Source organism: Haliaeetus albicilla, chromosome 1 (assembly GCF_947461875.1).
Source record: "Haliaeetus albicilla chromosome 1, bHalAlb1.1, whole genome shotgun sequence".
NCBI classification, from domain to species: Eukaryota; Metazoa; Chordata; class Aves; order Accipitriformes; family Accipitridae; genus Haliaeetus; species Haliaeetus albicilla.
Genome location: NC_091483.1, coordinates 79,038,523 through 79,053,579, shown reverse-complemented (window position 1 = coordinate 79,053,579; position 15,057 = coordinate 79,038,523). Strand labels below are relative to the sequence as shown.

At 50.2% G+C, this 15,057-nt stretch overlaps 1 protein-coding gene across 6 annotated transcripts; it reads right to left on the bottom strand.

Moving 5' to 3' along the window:
• Window positions 1-5,553: 5,553 nt before the first annotated feature.
• THNSL2 (threonine synthase like 2) lies at window positions 5,554-14,289 on the bottom strand. 6 transcript variants are annotated; one of them, XM_069796382.1, is made up of 9 exons: window positions 14,191-14,289; window positions 13,328-13,555; window positions 12,417-12,611; window positions 12,006-12,158; window positions 11,083-11,313; window positions 10,060-10,208; window positions 7,164-7,289; window positions 6,072-6,211; window positions 5,554-5,949 (listed from the first exon to the last, which is right to left on the bottom strand). In XM_069796382.1, exons 2-9 carry the CDS (start codon window positions 13,548-13,550, stop codon window positions 5,721-5,723), a joined length of 1,446 nt encoding a protein of 481 aa, XP_069652483.1. In that variant the 5' UTR covers window positions 13,551-13,555; window positions 14,191-14,289; the 3' UTR covers window positions 5,554-5,720. The 6 variants fall into 6 exon arrangements, with proteins under 6 accessions (XP_069652483.1, XP_069652528.1, XP_069652517.1 ...); XM_069796427.1 differs by lacking the exon at window positions 14,191-14,289 and adding an exon at window positions 13,721-13,863; XM_069796416.1 differs by lacking the exons at window positions 12,006-12,158; window positions 14,191-14,289 and having other exon boundaries at window positions 11,083-11,161; window positions 12,421-12,611; window positions 13,328-13,870.
• Window positions 14,290-15,057: the final 768 nt, after the last annotated feature.

The following is a 15,057-nucleotide window of genomic DNA, read 5'->3' as shown; positions in this document are numbered from 1 at the left end:
GGTGTTTTAAAGATTTCTAAGATTTCCAAAATTTCTAAATTTGCTTCCTTTCCAAAAACTCAAACACAATTCTAACCATTTGGACTAAAAGTGAGTCATTTTGGCTTCAAAATATCCCTTTTTTTTAGCTCAAAATATATTTTTTTAAAAAGTGTCTGCTCAAAATCAGCTCATTTTTGGTGGAACAAAGTCTTCTGTTACAATCCAAACAAATTCAAATTCCTTTCCAGTTAAATATTTAATTTCTGAATGCAAGCTAGCTTTGCTTTCTCCTTTTTTTTTCCTTTTCTTTTCTCATTTCTCTCCTTTCCTCGCTTCTAAAATACAAATAATTGGGGAAAATCCTCTTCTGAGCCACTTCTGCTGCTGTTAACATCGACAGCCCCAAGGATGCTCCCAGCCCTGCATTCCCCTCGCCAGGGAAGGAGCCCGCAAAGGGTCCCAGACTCTCTCCCGTGTTCCCCACTCCCTGTTTGTACCCATCTGGCTGCATCGAAACCACAGGACAGACCCAGCCACGGGACTGGGGAGGGGACAGAAAAGCCCATGACAAATCCAGCCTTGGGTTGATAGGACCCCAAAAGGGCCGTGGCTGTTTTCTGAAAAGTGTGAGGAGCCATCAAGGCAGAGGAGCATCACTTGGGGTGCCCCAAGGGCTGCGCTACCCCAAATCGAGGAGCCCCTCACAGGCAGGCAATGCATCTATCTTATATTCTCTGTATATTTGTTATACATACTCTACAGATCTCAGGTTCTAAATTACACAAACGCATCCTTAAATGTTTCCGTTCAAAAAAATACACATGTGCAGCTCTTGAACACGCTCCCCACTGCCTTTGCCACGGTGAAGCTCTTCGCTGTCGCCGTCTGTTGAGAACTGGGTCCAGCTACAGGCTGACGTGTGGATTTGGGGTGACCAGCAGGAGCTGGCTCGGTTCCCCCTACACCTCCTCTCCTCCCTCCCACGTTCCTCACAGTGGCTGTGGGATAGAAATCTGTTTCTCATGGCCCAGCTCTGACCAGGGCGTCCTCCAAGCGAGCTGCATCTTCCTCCACCACTCTTACAAGTGACACAGCAGACGGCCAGTGTTTCTTCATGTATTTACTGATTAATAGCAGCATTTTAGATAAGCGGAGCCCTGCTGCCTTTGAGGGCAGGAATAATGTTGGGTGTAGGTGTCATTCAGCGTTGCAGTCATATGGCAAATTTTATTTGGGGGTTGCTTTCCATCACGTGAGCATCTGACTTTTTTATTGGCCGTTTCTAGAGGGCTTTAGTTCTGAGTTTCTATTTGAAGCCGGGGAGGCGAGAGGGCAGCAAGGTTGGTGGGAGCTCAGGTTTCCCTGGGAAGCACACCCTGCGCTGGGAGATTAATATTGACCCCGGGAGCAGCACGGGGATGGGGATTTACAGCAGTGCCTGGTTTTTCACAGCAAGGGTGAAAAAAACAGGGGAAACCAAGAAGCAAGTGAGAGGGATGGAATCCTATCTCCAGAGCTTCAGATCAAGATGTTCATAAGCCAACAAGTTGTTGGGCTTGATGAACGCGGCAGAGTGATGTTCAACAGCCTGTGTTGCGCCGGAGATCAAACAAAGTGATCTCCTCTGCCTTTAAAATGTATGAAGCTGCAAGATCTTAAGGGCATATAAACTTACTTTGATTGCAGGGCTGGGATCTTGGAAGTTGCATTCCTTTAATTTCCTTGAGCTGGTTGGTTTCCCCGTGAAGGACATGCACAGGGTGGTGAGTTTTCAATGGAAACTGGTTTTGCCTCATTTTCCACTTCTCTCCTGCTACAAGGAAAGAAGTGCAGAGCTCCGGAGGCCTGCCTGCCTCTTTCTATGCAGACAGAAAGGGCTGGGTGTCTGTGTTTAATTACAGCCTGAAAGAACTGCATTTAAAAGACAACAGCAAGCTATTTAATTAATACTTATCATTAGCACACATAGGAATGCCTAGCAGCAAATTGCAACAACAAAGCAACTCCTTTTTTTTTTTTCCCCTTGCACTTGGGATAAATTAATTTAAAAAAAGAGTAAACAAACGATTTGCACCAGAATTGAGATGACTTTTTATGGAGTGAAAGTACTGGAATAGTAGGTATTACCCTAGGACAGCAGAGATCTATAAGAGCAGGCTTTTCAATCTCCAGCTCTCCTGGAGAAGAAGCTTATCTTCATCTATCCATCTATCTATCTTTCTATCTCGGCATTTACACAGGGCTCATCCCCACGTCTGAGCGCCTACTTGTCTTCATACCTGTCCATAAATTACACGGTGCCCCCAGGGCATTATAAATAATAATTCAACTCCCAAACCTTCAGAACACTGTTTTAAAGCATTGGCTTATAATTCACCATGGTGTGGACTCCTCCTCCCAGCCCATAAAGGTAACATTGGAGCAGAAGGACGTGATGTCCTGGTCAGTGGATGAAATGCCCCAAAATCTGTTCCTTGGGTGGGAGAGATGGGGTGGGTGGCCATGAGTTGGAAGATGGGGATGGACATTGTGGCAAAGCATGGGGGAAGGCGCAACTGCTCAGCTCGTGGAAAATACATAGCATCCTCATCCACAGCCCACTGGGGAATTTTATATCCCCCCCTGAATTTTAGCTCAGGCAGCACTGCAGACATCCAGTCATCCCATGTCCCCCTTTAATTAATAGTACTCTTGATGGCACTATTAATGGTTGGAGTGAGGAACCACAGCATGACTCCTCTGCTGATGTCTCCATGGGGTGCAACACCAGGCGATGAGTGCTAGCTCAGAGGCAGATGGCTTAAAGGGTAGACCCCACGTGTAGCCAGACAGATCCCAACTTATGCTGGGGCAGGCACTCCACTCCCTTGTTGGACGTGCCAACAGATGGCTACAGGACAGAAAGATGCTTTGGTATGTGTGAGCTATTGGGTAGAAACCTCCAGCTGAGCCATGGGGGCCCTATTCTTCTATCCCAGTGCATTGCATCTCCATCCCAACACATTATTTTGTCCTCGAGGTACGTAGGTGTTAGGAACACATCCCAGCCATGTCCCTCAGTGTGAAGGGTGTCCTGACCTCTGGGGGAACATGGGGTCCCCGCGGAGGATGGCCACGGGCTCGTGGGCATCACTGTCTCCTGGATCACGTGGGTTGGATCTGCTCGGGGTGAGGGACCTGAAATGGGAACTTTTGCTGGAGAAAAGCGTGAGCAGTTGACATATGAGATGAATTATTTCGCAAGTCTGGCCTGGATTTGTGATCAGCTCTGGAAGGTGCAGAACTAATATATCATTAACCCTGGGAGCATGTCAAGCTGCCAGAGCCCGCAGCCACCCATGAAAGTGTCGAGTGAGGAGATACCGCCTTTCTGCACAACTTTCCTCCCTCCATTTTCCATCTTTCCATGAAACAAAGCTGACCTTTTCTCGGCTGAAGACCTGAGAAAGAGTGAGCAGAGCCCCAAGCACTTGTTTTGGGGCCAAAGTGGGAGCTCCCAGTGTGGGAGCAGGCAGGGATGCCACGGTCCCCGAGCAGGCGGTGGGACACGGCATGCCCACGAGGCCAGGTTCATCCCCGCATCCCGGGCACCCGGGCTACCATGTGCGGCCACGCATTGCCCTCTGTGGGAGCACCCTGCAAGCCGAGCCTGTCTGTTCTCCCTCTGCCTCAACTCCAGGCATGAAACAGGCTTTTTCTGCTGCACTTCTGCCCCAGAAATCGCAGAGAGAGTTTTTGGAGCATGCTGCACAAAACCAGTCAGGTTTGGACTGGGGGAGAAGCAGCACCCTCACCCCATAGGGGTATCCTCAGGGATGGTTGAGAATTAAACCCCTTTTCACCCCGCATGGGCATCGTCTGCAGCGAGGCTGGACCCTTTTACCCATCCTACTGCTTCGGGGCACTGGGATGGGAGCGTAGGATGTATTTGCCACACTTTCTGCTTGCAAAACACACCAAGGCTTTGGCGGGCTGCAAGCCCGGTGCCCCTAGCCCCGTGCTTCCCAGTGATCCCTGGCCGGGGATCCGGGTCCGGTCTCTCACCCTCCCACCTCCCCGCTCCTGCTCCAGTCCCGGCCAGCAAGCCGGATTTGCAACCTCTCACTGGATGCGAAGCTGGGTGCAATTTCAAGCCTCTCCCCCCCTCGTGGGGTGTCTTAAGCTATGATTAAGAGCTAAATTACAACTGGGCAGCCATCCCTGGCTGAGAACCGCAAGATTTGGGGAGGCAGCTATTAAAGGCGGTGGAGTCCAACGAGAATAACGTGGGCATCAATGAAAGGGGCAGCTGATTGCGGAGGTCAAACAGGATCAGGGGGGTTTCTCATCGGCACCACCAGTGTCTTGCTGCACCGGCCCCCAGTGCAAAGCCATCCTTTGGGGCAAGGTTATTCCTGAAGACAAGGCTGCATTGCTGCTTAAATAAGAGGTATTTTGCTGGCCGCTTTGGCTTAAAGAGGGGTAAATGATGGCCTCGTGAAGCATCAGACCTTCCTGGACCCCACCACCATTTTCCTCCCAGCTGCTCGATCCATGCAACTAGTAGTGCTGTTAGCATTAAAACCATCCAGCATCCAAGCGCTGTGGGGTTTCGCATCATTTTCAACTAAGCTGTTTCCCTCAACCCCGTTAATTAGGATGGGGCAGCCTCAGCCCCCACCTTGGAGGAGGCACGGGTCCCTCCTCTCCTGCAGGGTTTCGGTGGGATGGAAGGAGGCAGCGCGGGGCCGTCTGTGCCGGGGGGAGCGAGAAAAAGGCTGCCCAGGTGCCAGCAAGGTGGCTTGCAGCCCAGGCAAAGCTTCCCACCCTTCCCGCACATTCTGCAACATCCCATGCTGATTCACTTCACAGAATTTACTTTTACCCTGCTAAATGCCACTAAACCTTCAAATTAATCCTCCCATTACGGGACTTCCTTTGATGTCAAAGGGGGAATTTTTTTTGATGGCAAAGGGGGATTTTTCCCCCCTGGTGTAATTCCTATTTTTTTTTTCCCCCTTTTTAGGCACAAGAGATTCCTGCCAGATGCATGACTTGTGGAGGCAGCTCCCACACAAGGTATTTATATATTTATATGTATATGATGGAAACGTGGCATTGAAAGACCTGAAGTTTCAGGCAGAAGATAAGGGGAATTTCCCATTTCCTATTTGTTTCAGTGGAAGTTGCCCAGGAAGAGTCTGCAGCAGGACTAGGACCAAAAGCTGCAAGATATGGCACTGGAAAGTAGCTCCTTAAGATAAACATGTCCAGGGAAAACTTCTGCTATTTAACTCTATGACTGACCAAGTTTCGATGCCTGGGAATGATCCCTGGCACTGCTTAAATTACAGGGTTGGGTAAAGCAGATCCGCTCCAGCCGTGCATATGTTTCTCACTGAGCATCTTGGGTGCTACTGGGATTGCTAGGCTGAACATCCCAGCACGGGGCCAGAATCACTGGATAATGCTCAGGACGCTGGTCCCTGTGGGTAGTGCTAAGGAAGCTTTCTGTAATAGCTAGTAATGATAGAACAGGCGGGTTTATTCAAGGTTTCAGTCAGTTTTTATGAATTACTAGGAAGAAGGGGATACAATTGCAGAGCTCTTTACTGAAAATGTTATGAAATAGTCTATATAATTCAACAGCAAACTGTGTTCTTGCTAATAACTCATTGCATGGAGAGCATAGGCTCCTCTCCCAACACAACACTGGGCTCTCCTGGGAATGGAAGATGAGCCAGCCATGCCCCAGTAGCTCAGGTCTGCGTGACCCCCTGCCCAGCAATCGCCCACCGCCGTGCCATGGCTTCGATCTGCTCCCGGAGTGCCTGCGCCCAGTCCTGTCCCCGCTCCAGGGGAGTGGACCTGGTCTCCATCGCCCTTAAGGCAGTGATTTCAGGGGGGAGCTGGGGAACCAGGCCAGCTCGGAGCAGGGCGTCCTGAAATTTGGCTGCGGAGGCTGGAGCTAAGCAACACCGGGGCACGCTGAAAAGGAAAGAAAAGCAAGAAAACATTTGATGTAAGCGAGCCCTGAGCTGGAGGTGCTGCAGGAGCAAAGGGAGAATTGATGCTCTGGTCCCTGATGCTCCCACCACAGCTTTCCTCACCTGTTCGGCTGCGAGTAGTGGTAGTGAGCAGCCACAGCAGAGTGGGGACACAGCAGGTAGCGGTTTTCCTCCCAGCAGCGCTGCATGGCTCGCACGATATCCTCGTCGGAGGCTGAGCATGAGCGTAGGGTCTCAGAGAGCTGCGGCCCCAGGGGAAATGTTTTGGTTTGCACAGGGCATCCCCACCCCATGGGTATCCAGCCGAGCTTGTGCCGCGGGCAGTCAGAAAAAGCAGTTGGAAGTAGGGATGCTGGAGGATGGGGTTCCTTAGGGACTGAAGGAAAAGGGGTTGCTGCTGAAGCCGGGAGATGAGGCACTGCTGGAAAAGGCCGCAGGTCCGGGGTGCGACCAAGGGGTTTCCATCCCCAGGTGCTGGGAGCGTGGGAGGAGAGGAGTTGAGATTCAGCCTCTCAGCTCTGCACTGCTATTTGCAGGCTCCAGGGGAGTTTCTGAGAGCTTCTAAAACCCACCCCAGTGTAATAGCTCTTCTTTCTTTTAATAATGCAATTTTTTAGTATTTATTTTGCTGCTGCGCAAGCAGGAGCAGGCGCCGGGCAAAGGATGCTCAGTGGGGGAGGACACGTGTTGGATGGGAAGAGGCAGGACTTTGCATCTGGGCCAAAGAGCCTCACAACTCATATGTTTGCTTTTCTCTTGTACTTCTCTCAGCTTTGTATTTGTGCTCCCATTTGGGACAACGATGAATTGCAGCACCGATCCCAGCAGACACACTCCCAAAGGGCACATTCGGTTTGTGCTGGCACCTGCTGCACAAAGCCTCGGTGCACAGCCGATGCCGGTAATGGAATGGCCAAGGAAGGGGTGGTTGCATGTTCTACTTAAATAATTCTAGGCAGTTTTTAATCAGTTTTGCAAAGAAGAAAGAGGTTTCTTTAAAAATAATTAAAAAGGGGGGTTTAACATCTCCATGCGCACACACTGATATAAAACTCCTCTGGCCTCACACTTAAGTTTTTGGTTGGAAACTCTCCACTGTGATTTTTTTATCCTGAAAATGAGTTGAAAACGACTGGTAGCAGTAAATCTCCTTACACACGTATACACACGGCACCGCATGCGTGAGGAACTGACCTTTCTGTGCAAATCCTCCGGCAGCTTAAGGCTTTTCGACACGCTGAATCGCTCCATCAGCATTTTCGTCAGGCGGCTGTCGGAGCCCAAGAGCAGCCAGAGGATCCTCTCCATGTTGTAAGGCTCCTGGGATAACAAGGCAATAGGTGAGCAGCGGAAATTTGAGCATCTGTCTCAGGCGGAAAGCACCTGTGTGGATTCTCTGATGTCTAATTAGGGTTGAGGTCCTACTGCCACGTTTTTCTTGGTGGAAGCTGGGGTGGGCTTTGTGTCTTCCCCCCACATACCTACATCCCAAGACAAGTCTTTGGGAACACGATGTCTTTCAGACCTTTGACCTGTCAGAGCAGTCTGGCAGTGACCATCGAATTAAAAAAAAAAACCCCTAATGAAGGGATCACTGATAAATCAACAGTGTGACCACATCTGTACAATCACCTTGAGGAACCCAGGCTAATAACACACTATGTATTTGAGAACCAGAAATATCCAGCTGTTTACTCGGTGTTGTAGATGCTGCTGTGAGTCACCCAGCTCCCGCGTGACTTAATGAGACACCCAGCTCCCTGCAGGGCTGACTGATAATCTTTATGAACGTATAAGGCACATATAGGGCCTGACTGGCCTGTATGGCTATGTAGCAATCGGTGTTGCAACACTGCAGCAAAACTTGGTGCAAGACCGTACAGGAGGGTCCCAAACGAATTTCACTGCTCACTGTCTCATTCCTGCATGCTCACAAGCACCAGGAAATGTTCATCCAGGTGGTTTGGCCAAGATACTTTGTAGGAATGGACAGGACAAGGGGCACCGACTACAGAGTCCTCATCACATCTCCTGGGTTCAAGTCCTGGTCTTGGATGAGCTCTTTATATCTTTTAGGAGCTGACAGTGCCTGTGACCTTTTGTCTCTCCATCCTGTCCTACCTTGGTGAGTCATCAGGACTTATTCAGCCTTTCGTGTCCTAATCTGGGTGGTTTATGGCCTGAGTCCTGTTCTTCATCTTCCCACCACCATCTCCCAGAGCCTCCAGCCTGTAATCTTCAGTCTCGTCTGGGTGTAGTCTGCCCTTTGCTTTAGGCTGTCCCCTGTTTTAGGCTGTCCTCTGCTTCCAAACCTGGCTGTCCTGAGAAACTACGTGTCAGCCTGCCTGGACTTCGATGACCTGCTACTGGAGGTGCCTCCAGCACCGTCCTCCTGACACCCCTTCTCCTGCCCTTCCTTCTGCTGCTCCCACATCCAGACCTTCCCCTTCACCCTCCATGCCTTATGGTTTCCACTACAGGTCACTACATTGGCACCAGTAAGTCAAACTGGGCCAGGACACTGGTGCAAGCACTGGCCTTGCCATTTAAGTTATTAGCCAGCTCTCTGGTCTGGTTTTGTCCCATGCTGCTAGAGTTGTCCAGGAGAACGTTGGGGCCCAGTTTGGAGGACAGGTCATGCTGGGGACCGTTCCTAAGGAAAGCTGTGGTGTGTGGACATGAGCTGCACAGTGCTTCCTGACCTCAGGGCCAGAGAACAGCCCCTGTTTGGCTTCAGGTACTGAAAAGACGCAGAATCCACTGTGATTCTCCTGGGATTGCTCCTTACAAGGCTCATCCACACTAGACTTTCTGCTTCACCTTCAACTCTTCAGTTAGTGCTTAACTGGAAAGTTTTCTCTGCTTTAGCTTAGTCTGCAGAAGAGGCAGACTAAAGAGGTTGTGCACTCTCCATCCTTGAAGGTTTCCAAGCCCTGACTGGACAAAGCCCTGAGCAACCCAGTCTGACCTCAGGGCTGACCTTGTTTTGAGCAGGTCCCAACTACAGACCTCCTAAATTCCCCTCCAGCATGATTGACCTGTTGAGCTATGGAAATTTTTGCATGGATGCTTCAGATGTGAGCTGAACAATGATGTCCCATGCAGCCATGGAGAGGGATGTGCAGAGGGATACACCCATCCAGCTCCTCGGGAATCTCTGGACATCACCTTGCCTGGCTGCCTTCATTCATGATCCCCAAGTCTGGCAAATGCTCAGGTGCCTCAGTGGACCAGTGCTACTGAAGGGACACAGGACAAAAGAGGAGCCCAGCTGCCCTTTGAGCTCTGAGGAGCCCAAAAAAATTCATGCCTCGGAAGGAAAGTCAAGCTGCAGACCACAGCAGCCTGGTGATGGGGGCATAATGACTTAGTGACTGCAAAGCACGGCAGTTCCTCCAGGCTCCCAGGTCCTCCTAATGTGTTTGAACAGCTTTTGGAAAATCCAGGTAGCTTAAGGCCACAGTGATCCAACACCAAGTGTTTCACACTTTGGTCACTTGTTTGGAAGCAGATCCAGTCCCTGTGGATCACAGGGTAGGTATGAAATGGGAGGTATTTGCTTCCAGGTGTTTGGTTTCTGTACCTTCATGACTTTTCATTTCTGAGGCCTTTGCCTGCCTGCTGAGACTTGTTTTGCTCTGAGCAAGCAGCAGATGGCCATAGATGAGGCATTTCTTCTGGACTTCCCTACCTTCTTCCTGGTCTCTTCTCTTGCTTTTGGTGGAGCCTTTCAGAAGCATCAACAAAACGCCTGAGACATGATGGGATTTATAATTTTCCAAGTGTCACATTTTGAGAAAACATCCCTCTTGCTAACCTTGCACATAATGAAATCCCAGAAACCCAGCATTTAAGAATGAAGATTACAAAGTCAAGCCCTGAAAAGTGAGGAGGAAGGTGTTTGATCTATCTCAGCTCAGCAGTCTGCAGCATAAATGCTCAATATGAGTCACACCTCTTAATGCATCACTGAGAGGCACTGCCAGTGGCAGAATTATGCTTTCACAAACCAGGTAGAACAGAGTACAAGGAAAAAAATTATAAAAATATATATTTGGTATTTTCCCATTTTGGCCAATTCATTACATACCTGAATATCCATGGCTGATGCTAATGTAGCCTTCACGCTCTCTGACAGTGAGAAATCTCCATGTTGAACAGTCCTATGAATGATGTCATTGCTGTTAACCACGGCAACAAGTTGAATCGGGAGACCCATTTTCTGGGCAATACAGCCAGCTAGAAAAAAAGTGGAAAAAATACATGCATGCCTGATGAAGAAACATTCAAAGGAGATTTAGCAAGGAAGTCATTGTACAAATTGATTGAGCATACAGTTCAGAAGCAAACACAAGCGACATTCCCTAATGGACTCTGAGATACCCGTCTTTAACGTTTTGATGGAGCACCAGATTATAAAATCCAGGGATGCAACGCTCCACCTGCCATCGAACACTGACCCTTGGGCATCTCCACATTTAAAGATGGATGGGAAGGGGACCAAGAGGTCAGACTGCTGCTGTTCAAGGAAGAGAAATTAAACTTTTGGGCTCTTGCAGCTTATTTATGCTGCCTCAGATGGGCAGCCTGGAAGTGCAGTGAATGCAATTGAGTACATTGAATCCTTTATTGCTTTCATAAAACAGTTGTATGCCTATTTTGGGATTGAGGCAATCAAGGACTCACATTTAGAAGGCCAGATTATGCAATTAAGAGTGGTTCTCTTGACTGCACGCTACCATGCAAACCAGAGTAGGACCAGGCAGGACTCCACACCTCTGTTAATGTCTCACTTAGGAAACCAGAGCCACAGTATTTTCCCTCTTTTCTGGATCAAACACATTCTGCCCTCTTCTAATGTGCTCATCCTGAAGATAGCTACAGTCATCATCAAAGGGTGGTTTGGGATTTTCTGCGCCTTGCAAATCATCAGTGACACCCGAATGAGTAATAGCCATACATGAGTAATAAAATGTAAGTGGTTCTGAAGAAATCTTACCAGAGAGTGGGTGTTTTAATAAATAGCAATACCCAGTATCTGTAAAGTGCTTTTAGTCCATAGCTCACAGCACTCTCTCTCTTCCTTATCTAACCTATCTTTTTTTCCCTTCACCTGTGATATTTCCTCCTCCTCCTGTTGGCACAACAATTTCCACCATTGGCAGTGGGGTGGTATCCAGGGATGGGGCGCACTGAAAGTAAGCATAGAAGTGGTGAGCAATCTGCACCATAATCCTAGACCAATTGACCGAATTCAAGCTCATCAGATTGTATTTTCTGGCAAAATCGACATCAGCGAACAGTTCCTTGATGGGCTCATCGATTTCATCGCTGTTCCCATGAGCTGTCAAAAGGAGAATGGAAAGATTAGATCTGCCAACATCAGCGCATCAGGCACAAGGTATTTCTGCTCAGAAATAGGGCCAGTCTCAAGCCCTGGGGTTTTCTGCAGCCAGGGCCGTCCTGAGCTGCCCATCTGCCTCAGGGGTTGAGTAGCACCGCATGGATGCCGGGTGGTTTCTGCAGACACTGCACTCTGAGCTCTTGCTTATACCAAGTATATATTTGCCAGGAAGGCAAATGCCTGCATCCCCTCTGAGATGCCAAGGTGAGACCTGGCTGAGCAGAGAAGTCCATGGGACAGCTCAAGCATCCAGTGGTGATTCCGAACCATGGGGACGGCACAGCGGTAGGGGATGGACCACCCGTGAAGGTGAGGGGACAGAGGGAAGGGGTGATTCTTGATCCTTTTAGTGCCAAGAGAACGGTGCTGAATTCAGTGCAGCTAAACACCAACCGCCTACATGGAGGCAGCTTTGATCTGTGGCCAGGAGAAAAGGAAGCCTTGAACCACTTGGTCATCAAATTGGGGATGTCTGCTACAGGCTCCTGTGAGCCAGATGTCTGGGCATGGTGACCATGACGGCAATGAGCCGGCTGGCTGCAGCTGCTAAAGCAGCAGGCCCCTGAGACTTTTAGGGTCATGGTTTTGACACAGCAAGGCCATAAACTGGACAGTCCAACAGCAGTGCCAACCAGCAAAGACGTGGACGTTGTCTTCAATGACAGTGGTCATCTGAAGTTCCTGTATCTCGGTGCAGAACCCCTTGGGCAGCACAACAAAGATGTCCATGTTCTTCTGCCCTCTCACACTTTCGATGGCCGAGCTCCCCGTGTCCCCAGAAGTCCCTGTTTCAAAGTGAGGGAGAACCAAAAAAAAGCAAAAAATTGATGCATCAGTCAAACGTGCATCTCTGCAATTTAAGAAAAAAATACAGAGATGCTCCATGAGATGTTTTGGTGGCCCCAGCATTGCCCGGAGATCACTCACCAGCCACCCACAAGGCAATACTACCCTGGGGCATCAATGGGGAGGGCCATGGGATGATGGCCGTCAAGGTAAAAACCTGCCCAGAAATTTTACCCCCCACAAAGAGGCATACTCACCCACCAGAATAGTGACGTGCTGCTTTTTTTTCTCCAAGAAGTACTGTAAAAACTGTCCTGTGCAGGACAAGGACAGATCCTTAAATGCGTAAGTAACCCCATGCCAGAGCTCCAAAACATTCAACCCGTCTTTCAGCCTGGACAGATGGACGACGTCCTTGTGTCTGAACCTGCTGAAGGCCCTGTCAATCAGGTCTAGAGGGAAAATGGTTAGAGGGGCTGTTAGATTGGGTAGAGGAGTATTTTTCTGACCCATGGTTTCCTGCATCTGTGCTCTTCAAGCTCCTGGGAAGCTTTCTGCACACCCAAAGACTGTCAGTTGCTGGAGATGTGACAGATATCCAACAAGTTATTCTTAGTTATTAGGAGTAAACCAGCCCAGCTTCATTGTGTTTGATAGCTCTAGGGCAAGTAACCCCAGAGGACATCTGACACAATCAGAGCAAACTGTGTTAACACACAAAATACAGGAAACCCAAATTTTATCATAACACGCTGTTGAGACAGAGGTTGTAGCTGCCCTCTGGTGGAAGTGATAGCTGTTAAATGTTAAAAACATTAAAAATCAGATCTCGGCGAGAGCGTGGAGCAGCAGAAAGCTCTGGTGGGAGGGGAGGTCAGCAGAGCAGCAGGGTCCCCCAGCAACAAGCAGGGCCATGGCATCAGCCATCGCGATTGCAGTCACCAGAATCCCTATTTGCACACAGGGGACACCTTTTCCAGGAGTTAACAAATACCAGTGGGGTGACAGAGGAGAATAGGGTAGAGAAAGGAGCAGGCAATGGTGCAGCAGGCTCCATCCTCCGGGGGGTGTGCGAAGAGGATGGGGCAAAGGCGGGCAAATGCATCTGAACGCCCCAAAATCCTCGTGCACACCCCGGTGAGCAGCTCTCCGCACGGTTGAGGCTCACCATTGAGCGTGCTCGGCGGGACCAGCTCAGCCGTGATGAAGAGGGAGCACAGCTCCTTCACCAGCTCCCGGTAGGGAAGGCGGCTCCACCTCCGAAGGGTGTCCCAGTCCAGCGAGGGGATGCGCTGGGGCATGAAGAGGCCCCCGTCGGGCGCGTAGCCGGAGAAGAGGGCTCCCTCGAAGTCGACGGCCCCTGCACCTCCCCGCGTGCTGACATACTCCATGGGTGCTGGGGGAAGGCACCGCAGTCACTGCCACGGCCCCAGAGCATCCCCCCTCCAGCGGGAACAGCCCCGCATCCCAAGCTGACTGCCCCCAAAACTTCCCATGTGGACAGACAGAACTCCTCAGGGGAAGAAAATGCCTCTTCCCCTGAAAAAAAAAAAAATCTCACAGCGTGGGGAGCTAGAGCAGACAGAGCCGGCGGAGGACACGCAGCGTTTTGCAGGCAGTGGAAACGCTGCCCGAGATTTGCACTGAGGTGGCTGGAACCTCCTTGTCCCGCTTTCCCTGTGCCCTTCCCACCCTGCCCCGGAGACACTTCTCAGCCTGAGCAAAAGCCCCGACAGCGCAGAAGTCACTGCGCAAGTACGTCATGTCCCCTGCAGGCTATTTGCAAAAGCTGGAGTTTAAAAATTTAAAAAAAAAAAAAAAACCAACCAAAAACCCCACAAATCAATAAATATGTTTTTAGAGCAGGCTGATTTTGTTCAAAGGGGTTAAACTAAGGACAGGATTTAACTCAGTGTAGGAAAGGCTGAGCTAAATCCACCAGATTCATGCAAATCCCACGGAGCAGCCGCCGGCGTTGCCGGGAGAGCCCCCTCTCGCCCCGATCCCATGAACCCCCCAAGCCGTTCCCACCTCGGGCACTCCGGCCCCTCGGCACGGCCACAGGCCCCCTGACCCCACACAGGGGCAAGAAAGTGGCCAAGCGACTCCCTGCCACCACCGCCACCACTTGCAACCTGGTCACCCTTTGTGCTTGTGCTCATGGAAAAATTCTCCCCATTGCAACCTGCCAACATTTACCCTCGCTGCGGCAAGGGGCAGCAGGCATGAGCTGCAGCTGGGGAGAAATCTAGTTAAATATTAGGAGATGATAGATTTTAACCCTGAGGGTGATCAAGGACGGGGCGTAGAGAGCTTCTTGTCTCCGGTATTACTGCAGAGAAGCTCAAAATTCAACTGGGGAAGCACCGAGCCACCTGATTTAAGTGTGAGGTTGGGCTTAAATTTGAGATTGAACCTGCTTAAAGCAGCGTTTGGGTCAGAAACCTCCAGAGGTCCCTTCCAACTAAAATCAGTCTGTAAATCAGCTGTGCAAAGCCAAGTGTTCAACCTGCGAGGCTGGGATGTCATAACAACCCCGTCCCACCGATGGGGAAACTGAGGCACAGGAGGGAGAGGGGACGTGCACGAGGCTGCACAAAAAACCTCAGTTCTCCTTTGCAGGGAAGGGCTGTGCACCCCTTCCTTTTTAGTTTAATAAATAATAAGTGGGTTTTGAGGGGCAAGGTCAGCACAGGACTGGTGGCTGCGTGGACCTGGGGTGCTGCTGGACCACGTGCAGGGACTTCAGCCCAGGAAGGCAAGGTGCAGAGGTACAAAGAATGGCTGATAACAGCCAGCCGTGAGTCAGGAAAACCTGTGTCTGCAATAAAGGACACATAGCCTGCCAAAGCATCAGAGTCCGACCCGACACGCTTTGCCTCTCTAACTCTGGTGAGT

Coding starts and splice junctions, on each gene's coding strand:
- THNSL2 (XM_069796382.1), bottom strand. CDS start 13,550: ATGGAGTATGTCAGCACGCGGGGAGGTGCAGGGGCCGTCGACTTCGAG. Junction 12,159..12,416: donor GCACGTCACTATTCTGGTGG/GTGAGTATGCCT, acceptor ACTTTGAAACAG/GGACTTCTGGGGACACGGGG. Junction 5,950..6,071: donor CACTACTCGCAGCCGAACAG/GTGAGGAAAGCT, acceptor TTTCCTTTTCAG/CGTGCCCCGGTGTTGCTTAG.